The 9319-nt window shown below is 35.8% G+C and overlaps 1 protein-coding gene across 1 annotated transcript; it reads right to left on the bottom strand.

Annotated features, from left to right (window-relative positions):
• Nucleotides 1–6034: 6034 nt before the first annotated feature.
• LOC115704855 (WD-40 repeat-containing protein MSI3) lies at nucleotides 6035–8670 on the bottom strand. The gene is made up of 6 exons (XM_030632068.2): nucleotides 8113–8670; nucleotides 7606–7929; nucleotides 7381–7524; nucleotides 6894–7018; nucleotides 6614–6709; nucleotides 6035–6489 (listed from the first exon to the last, which is right to left on the bottom strand). The coding sequence occupies exons 1-6, from the start codon at nucleotides 8422–8424 to the stop codon at nucleotides 6288–6290; spliced, it is 1203 nt and encodes a 400-aa protein (XP_030487928.2). The 5' UTR covers nucleotides 8425–8670; the 3' UTR covers nucleotides 6035–6287.
• Nucleotides 8671–9319: the final 649 nt, after the last annotated feature.

Here is a 9319-nt window from a genome sequence, read left to right as displayed (position 1 = left end):
CAAAACTATTTATTTAATAATTATAATTAATTACTCAATAAAATTTTCATTTATGTAATATATTAATTAGACCATACAAAGTCTCTTAATTAACAAATTGACCCCAAAACCTCTTCTCTTCACAATTAAGCTCTTGCTTAGTGAAAATTCATAAATAAGACATAGTCTAATTTTAGAATTATAATTGATTAATTAAAATTAATTGACTGAGTCTGCAAGCAGTATTATCTCAACTAGTGAGGGGACCATGGGCCTATATAACTGAGCTTTCAATAAGTAGATTTAGAATTCACCAAGTAAATTCTCAACTTATTAATTCCGCCTTGCTCCACTATAAATTTGGAATTCAATACACTCTCAGTTATATAGGACGCTCTATATGTACCATGATATAGATACATTATGATTATCCATTGTTATAATCCTAATAGTCAAGGATCCTCTATAGATGATCTACATTGAATAGGGATAAATTTACCGTTCTACCCTTCAATGTATTTTATCCTTAAAACACTTAGCTACCTATAAATGAAACTTCAGTAAACTAACATAATTATTGAAATGAGGCCTCAATCATTTATTTCTATTTAGCCAAGCTCGAAGGAGATCATCGTTTCACTTCTAAATACCTATAGAAGCTATAGATTCCATATCTATGATTAGCGCTCCCACTCAATTGTACTATCATGTTCACAAAATGTACGTATCACCCAGACCAAAAAGTAGGCTTAACTAACAAATTAAAGAACACAAATAACACTCTTGAGATCGAACCTAACCATGTCAGGATTAAGATCCATAGACCTAAGATCAACCATTGATATTGACTTAGAAAGATATAACGGTAAGTTTAGGATATCTTATCTAAGATCAATATCAGTCCCTTCCAATGTATACTCCATACATCCGATACTGGTAAACTTTGCCAATGCCCTGGAAAGGACATAACACTCATCCAAGGTGTAAGTATACCTATCGCTGATTATCATGCCAGTCTAAATCCAGTGAACTGACAAATCAGGGAATTAAACTTTTGAACATATAATCATGATTATATTCCATTGTGCTGGCGACACTATAATCATGAACAAATACATATATTCTGGACTTAATAGAATTTATACATTAAACAATCATGAAATAAATCATGTGAACCATGCAACATAAAATGCAGTTTCTGATCTTTATTAATTAGTAAATCTGATTATATTGAAATGGGTTTTATTAGTAAATCTGAAGTCATTGTGACTTGGTATCCAGGGGTCCTTTCCACTATCAACAAGAAAACCATTTCAAATTTTATACCTAAGTCCTTTAAGTAGTAATTACTTACCCCAACAAATTCTTTTCCAAGTCAAAGATGGCGAGTGACCTATGTTTTCATCAAGAAAAGAACAATTTGAAAAGTACCTATGCTTGAGCAGTCGACTTAGCAAGGTATCGGGCATATCAAAGATCCTCCATGCTTGTTTTGCCAAAAGTGCTTGATTAAAGTGAACAAATGATCAGAATCCCATACCACCTTCATGCTTTGATTTGCATAGAGATTTCCATCTCTTCCAATGAATTTTTGTACCATTTTGATTGCTACCCCACCAAAAATTGGCCATCATACTCTCTAACTGATCACAAAATTTCTTTGTAAGTTTGAAGCAACTCATTGCATAAGTTGGAATGGATTGTACCACAGCTTTCAATAGCACCTCCTTTCCCCCAACAGAAAATATTTTCTCATTCCAGGCATGTAGAAGTTTCCAAACTTTTTCTTTGATGTTGCTAAAAAGCTCCTGCTTGTCCCGTCTAGAGTAAGAGGGTAATCCCAGATATCGTTCATGGCACTCAGTTATTGGCATGTGGAGTGTTTGAGCAAAAAAGCTCTGGGCTGCTTAAGAAGTGTTTGGTGAGAAAGACATGACAGACTTGTCATTGTTTAGTACTTGCCTTGAAGCTTTATGATATGTATCAAGAGACCTTTTGATCGATATTGCAGATTGTTCATTAGTTTGACAAAACAATAAACTATCATCCACAAAGAGCATGTGAGACACCGAGGGCGAGTTACTAGTCAATCTAAGTCCTTTCAACATTCCAGCTTGTTCTTCCGCTTGCAAAAGTCTAGAAAGAACCTCAGAATATATAAGAAACAAGTACGGAGATAGAGGGTCGCCTTGACTCAAGCCTCAGTAAGGTTTGACATGACCAACAACCTCACCATTAAGTGAGAACAAGAAAGAGCTTGTGGATATACACCTCATAATCAGTGATGTCCAAGAACAATCAAACCCCATCTTAATCATGTTTGCCTCTAGATACTGCCATTCGACCCTGTCAAATGCTTTACTCATGTCCAACTTTAGAGCCGGATACCCAATTCTACCTTGCAATCTGTGCCTTAGATGATGAATGAGCTCAAATGCAATTAAGATGTTATCTGTGATTAGTCTATTTGAGAGAAATGCTGATTGTATTTCAGATATGACAAAAGGAAGTACTTTCTTGAATCTGATGACAATTGTCTTGGAGATAAGTTTGTAAATGACATTACACAAACTTATGGGATGATATTCACTCATTGAAGCTGGGTTGGACACTTTGGGGATCAATGTGATGATTGACTTGTTGAGCTCTGTCAAGTCATGGCCATCATTAAGGACACCAAGAACAAGGTTAGTAACAGATGGAACTACAATATTCCAATAGTGTTTGTAGAACATTGCAGACATTCCATCACAATCGGGACTCTTATCGGGGCTCATAGATTTAAGTGCATCATACACATCATTGCTTGTAAAAGGGGTTGTTAAAGACTGGTTCATATCTTGTGTAATAGTTGTTGGAACAGCAGAGAGGATATCTTGCAAAGCGTGAGGGTCAACACCATCAGAGGCAAATAAGCTTACATAATAGCTACAGTCGCATCTGTCGTATCTGCCTTAGAAGTGACTGTAATTCCGTGAGAGTTCACCAAAGATTTGATGACATTTTTTTATTTCCTGGAGGAGGCATGAGCATGAAAAAAAATTAGTCTTCTGGTCACTGCATTGAAGCCAATCCACCCTTGATCGTTGATGCCAATAAGTCTCTTCTTGTTCGAGCAATTCATCTAGGATAGCTTCAGATTTTTTTTCAATTCAAACATTGTTGAATCATTTTTAGTTGCTGCATTATTCAGCAGAGAAACATTCTGCTGCATTTTGGAAATACTTTTTTTTTTTTTTCAGATTTCCAAACTTTCTAACATGCCATTGTTGCAAAGCATTAGTACAGGAATGCAAGTTTTTCAAAAATTGGTCTGTTCCACCATTAGAAAATTCTGACCAATGTGCACGAATGATAGAGGCAGCTTCTGGTTCATTCAGCCAGATTTTTTCAAATCTGAATCTTGTTTTCCTAGATTGTCTTTCCTAGTTTGATGAGAAATAATTGACACAAACAGCTATGGCCCTATGATCCGATGAGTAGTAATCCAAATGAGACGTTGTCATTGGTTTAAAAGTGGAGTTCCAATGATCATTGGTGAAACACCAGTCCAAATGCTCTTTAAGAGCATTAGCATTATTTATACCCTTAATCCAAGTGAACTTGTCTCCTTCAAAAGGCTGCTGGTGCAAAGAGCAGGTGTCAAAAGTCTCTCAAAAATCATCCATTTGTTTTTCATTACGCAGTCCACCCCCAAGTTTGTCTTAATTTGAAAGTATCTCATTATAATCACCAATGACCATCCAAGGGAGAAGAGGAGCAACATCTTTAAATCTTTTCAAAAGAGTCCAAGTTGTATGTCGGTTTTCTACAGAAGGATCCCCATAAAAATCCGTAAAGTGGCATTTAGAACCATTAGAGACAACCATGTAACCATCAAAGATATTTGTATTAAAATATTGCAAAGTTACATCGACATCATCTTTCCAAAGTAACATAAGACCACCACTAAAACCTACTCCAGGGACATCAAGTCCATGATTAAAATGTAAAAGATTTCTAATGCGAGAAATAGAATTAGTAGCTAACTTTGTTTCCATCATAAAAAGTACATTGGGGGTTTGCTCTTTGACAGGCAAACGGAGTTTGCGAATGGCTCTCGGGTTCCCCGATCCGCGAGTATTCCAACTAATGAACTTCATGGCTGATTGCGGGACTGGAAACCAGCCGCCGCATTTTTGTCTAAAGCACCATCAGAATCCATAGAGTCAATAGAAACATGGTGGTGAAGTTCATCTTCAAGTGACAAGGGTGAAGTTGAAACACTTGGCGAGTTGGCTCGACACCTTTTTAAGAGTTTGTCTTAGAGAAATGCCTTCATTCTGTCGTTTGGATTGCAAATTCGGATTGACATTTTCCTGGTTGTTTAATGTGTCACTAGCCAAAGTGGAAACAGATGTGGAGGAAATCAAAAAGGGGGAAGTGTGATTATAACTCAATGGATTATTAATTGAGTGAACATCCACAGAATTAATTAATGGGGGTAAGTGGAAAAACAGTTGTTTGTGTGAAATGTGGAGACCATCGGGGTGTATATGGCAGATAGATCTGTGAAGTTGTTTAGGTGATCTTTTGTGGATGCTACAGCAGTCTTGTGGGGAGTCTTGTTACATGCAATTTGAGGAGAACACATTGATGAATGGTTAAGTTGTGAAGGTACAAAAGAGACAGATGGCTGTTGAAGATTCATGTTGGGAATAGTGATTGAACCTCCTTGGTTATGATTTCTGTTAATCAAAGAAATATGGCCACCAATATTGTTTACATTTGGATCAGCAACAGTAGTATGAGAAGATTCACCACAATGAAAATTTCGTGGCTGGGGCATTCCTCTAAGGTTCAATTGGGGAATAGCAGAAGTAAAACTTTTTTTGGCGAGACGAGTCAACAAAGGCCAAGCATTGCCTTTAGAAAAATCTGTCCTATAACGATCATAACTTGAAGTCGGAAGAGGAGATCCCTTGATGTAAGGTTGATATTCAAGGTCAGGTTCCACTCCATTGTCGAGTTTTACCAGATAAACATGGCACTTGTTATAAGGGTGACCGATTATACCACACCCCATGCAATACTCAGGCAGCCGTTCATAGCGGAAATCTACCCAAAATTTATCCTGAATATGCGATAAAGAAATCATCCTTCCCCTTTTTAAAGGCTTGGAAACATCAATTTTAACTCGTATTCGTAAGAAGGGTCCCCAACCTTCATTTAAAGAATCTTCAAAAACATCAACATACTCTCCAATTATGTTGCCAATGGCAGCAGCCAGGGACTGTGTTTTACTAAGGAACGGTAGTCGATAAATTTGCACCCAAAAAGGAGTGAATTTGAGATCTTCCGAAGTGAAATTTTTACCAACTTCTGGAGTATGCAACACAATGTGATGGTTTTGAAAGTGGAATGGTTCACGATCAAGGACTCTAATTTTGTCACCCTCACAACCGAAAGTTAATAAAAACATGTCTGAAGATTATGATACTTTGACAGGAAATCTACCATCCCAGTGTTCAGCCATTTGGTTCCGCAATGTGGATAACCAAACCTTCTTTTTTGTCAAAACCTTTGCATACAGAACCAGATCAACAGATGCTTTAGAGACAGCTTCAGAATCATGAAATTCAAAAACTGCTTCTTCATCTTTAGTCAGGGAAATTTTCGCTTTCATTTTACAAGGGGATCCATTTTCAACAGAGAAAGAGTGATAGAAACAAACAGAATTTCAAAAGGAAACAGTTGGTAGTGTTCGAAACACCAAAACAAAACAGAGTAACTACCAAAAACTAGGTTGTAAACTGCTAAGGGTAAAACATGTTTGAATAAAATAATTGTAAAACCATAATGAACATTAACTGCCTCAGAGCACAAGAGACAGGCAAACGCTCATAAATTATTTTTTATTATTTTTTTTTTACTCATTAATACATTTAATATAATTAAAAAGTAATTTTATGTAAATATGTTTTCAAATGTGTATATTTAAAATTAATTTTTTTTTGCCCTTTAAATAATCTGCTCCAGTGATCTTTAATACGATAAAGTAAATTTTAACTGCGAATTTATGTCTGAAGAAATCTATGTATTCAATCTTTTAACACCAACCATGCTAGCAAAAATGACTAGAACATGACAACAAAAAAATCACCCAAATATAAAAAGACAACGATATTTTGCAGAGACAAATATATGTTTAACGAAGTTCATGCTGCAAAGACCTATTCTTTCAATAACTAACGAAGGCTATTCTCAAGTCTGGAGTCTAAAGGTGACCAAATAAAAAAAAAAAAGGCAATATAGATGAGATCGTTGGACTAGCCATCAATGGCATCACCATATATACTATCAGCAAGCTGCCATACTTGAAGAGTATTATCGTCGGCTACACTTGAAATGACCCATGGCTCTTCTTTGTTCCAAGAGAAATCTGATATCTTCGCAGTATGACCACCATGAGAGAACAAGAGCTCCGGAGGCCCATCATCACCATCTCCTTCCAGTTGCTCATCTCCAATCCTGAGGGCAACATAACACAAATTTAGTTGGAAGGATAGGGGAGAAGAGATACGAGTGTCTATAGTGATTTCTCTGTGAATACGATTGAATGCAAGGTATTAGCTTATAATATCATAGTCCGTACCTGTTAAGGTCCCAAATCATAAGCCTCCTGTCATCAGCCGAAGATGCCAACACTGCCTCATGATTAGGATCCCATTCAACCTGAAATACCTCCTCTCTGGAAATAAAGAAATTGGCATGAGTAATAGTTGTTTTTCCTTACACTCAAAAACAGACCAACAGGACATTCAAAACTAACACAGTAAGTCAATATAAAGATAAAAAAGACAGGACACTCAGTGGTTTTGAATTGAAACTATGCAGGAGAATAATAAAGAGTCGACTGAGGCAAACAAACATACGTGTGACTACTCAAAACATGCAATGGCTCTGTTATCTTCCGCATATCAAACAGACCAACAGTTGTGTCTGAAGATGCTGTGGCCAAGATCCACTCATTGAATGGACTGAAAGAAAGATAGTTCACCTGAGACCATCCACAAAACAAAAAACAAAAATGTGAGGAAAAATATAAAAATTTAATTTTTCCAAAAATATTGTCACTACTATGAAAAGGTAGAATCCATGGATTATCACAATACAGATTTTTACGTGAATTTCCCCTTCTTTGTTACCGTGAACCCCAAATCAATTATAAGTAGTACTTCTTGTTTTATCTATTGAAAATAATCATCTTACTTTTCTGACCCCTTATCCCATACATTGTACACATAAAAATGCTTAATAGTCAAAACAAAAAGGAAAACATGACATAGCAAAAATCACTTTGAAAGTTGAATCATATAAATTTGTAAGGTATCTCCTTTTATATCTTTCTATATGTGTAACCTCTTTCTCGTGAGCTTTGACAGTCTGCTGGCTCTGATTTGTGCGCAAGTCCCATATGATCAATTTACAGTCATCGCCAACTGACCCAAATAAATTACCATTCTTCAAATGCCATGAGACATCTCCAACCACACTTTCGTGACCCTGAAGAAAAATTTACAAGAGTCATGATTAACAAATGTCACGGCAACTAATATCCAATGTTAGATTCCCTAGATTACCTACCGTATAAACATGCAGTGGATCAAGCACTTTGTCTTCAGCTACAGCAGACACATCCCATAAACATATCTTACAATCGTGGGAACCACTCAATATGTAACCCTCCTTATTGGGGTTCCAAGATAACCCATACCCTTCTTTGTCGTGACCCCTTAACCTCAAATCAGGATCAAAGTCACCCCCTTCGGGTTTCAATTCCTGTTTGGTACAATCAAACACAACCACCTCAGAACCACTCGTCTTCGCGCCAATAATAGACGGTTTTTGCGGCATAAATCGTGCTTTATTCACCTCTCCATCAACTTGTATCTTCTGAGTTATCTCCACCTACACAAAAGAAAACATGTATATTTTGAAATCCACTGAGACATTTCCACAAACAGTTGATACCATACCATACCATGCTATTCCTTTTTTAATAATAATAAAGAAAGAAAGTAGTTCCTTCCTTACAATTGCAAATCCATTACATGAAAACAAAACAATGACAACAGGGGAAAAAAAACGCACCTTGGGAATAATGGAGTTGGCGTCGTTAACGTCAAAAACATTGTCCTTGATATTGGTCGGGAGAAAAACATCGGCGACCAAAAGAAAGTTGGGGATGCCCTCGGAAGTGTGAGTCCCAAGAACAAGTTTGTGGGCGGCGAGAGATGGGTCGGTTTTGTGGGGTCGTGGGGACGAAGGGGACCAATGAACTGTGAGAGATGGCCATTCAAGAGGGTTAGAGATGATGAGATCGTACAAGAACGGAGAGTTCTTCTTCCACACACTGTACTCCTCCTCCACCTGTTGCTGCCCTGCGTCTTGCTCGTCCGCCATGGCTGCGACTTTTAGGAGCTTTTTCTTTCTTCTTCTTTCCTTCCTTTCTGATTTTCCCGCCAAAATTGTGGCGCCAAAAGAGTTGCATACACTAGAGAGTAGAGAGCCCTCTTCAATATATAATAGGTTTGATCAGTATATGTATATGGACCTTTTATTTATTTATTTTATTATTTTTTTTAATGGAAGAGCATGGACTTCAAAATTGGGTAACACACCACATATTTTGAAATGGAAATCATAATACAACTGAAATAGATTTTTTTTTTTGTTATATTCTTACAAATTATTTTTATTTATATTTTTATAATTTTGTATTGTTTTAATGTTATTTTCATATTATCGCAATATTATATCATATTTTTACAATATGAATACTTTTTATAAGAAGAATATCTATAAAAATATAAAAAAAATTCAGAATTCTATAAAATATGTAAATTTTTTATTATTTTAAAATATTTTTAAAATAATTCCATTTTAAGAACAGCTCATCATATAATTGAACTTACTTAGCAAATAAATGTGGTAGAGAAATGGAGATTTTTTATATTTATATGCCTATATAACAAAATAATCTTACTTATAACAATAGACAAAAAAAAAAAAAATATTGCGTACACTCCATTATAGATCATTTGAAATGTTCTAAACCTTTGCAAAAAAAAAAAATTCGAGCTAGTGAACGAAGTAATACTTGTTGGTGGTAGTGTCAATATTTTTAAGCGATTATTGATTTTATTTATTTGTTCTGAGTTAATCTAAATTTAAAGTGAGTGGGTGTTATACAATCATATATGCATGGATTAGTAAATGTATATATGACATCAGTTTCTAATAAAGCCATTACGTTATGTTATTAAAGAGGAAGAGAGACAGTGTGGAAGAGAAGTTG

Source organism: Cannabis sativa, chromosome X, assembly GCF_029168945.1.
Source record: "Cannabis sativa cultivar Pink pepper isolate KNU-18-1 chromosome X, ASM2916894v1, whole genome shotgun sequence".
Classification (NCBI taxonomy): Eukaryota; Viridiplantae; Streptophyta; class Magnoliopsida; order Rosales; family Cannabaceae; genus Cannabis; species Cannabis sativa.
Note: the sequence above shows the minus strand (reverse complement) of the source record. Positions and strands in the feature narration are given on the sequence as shown.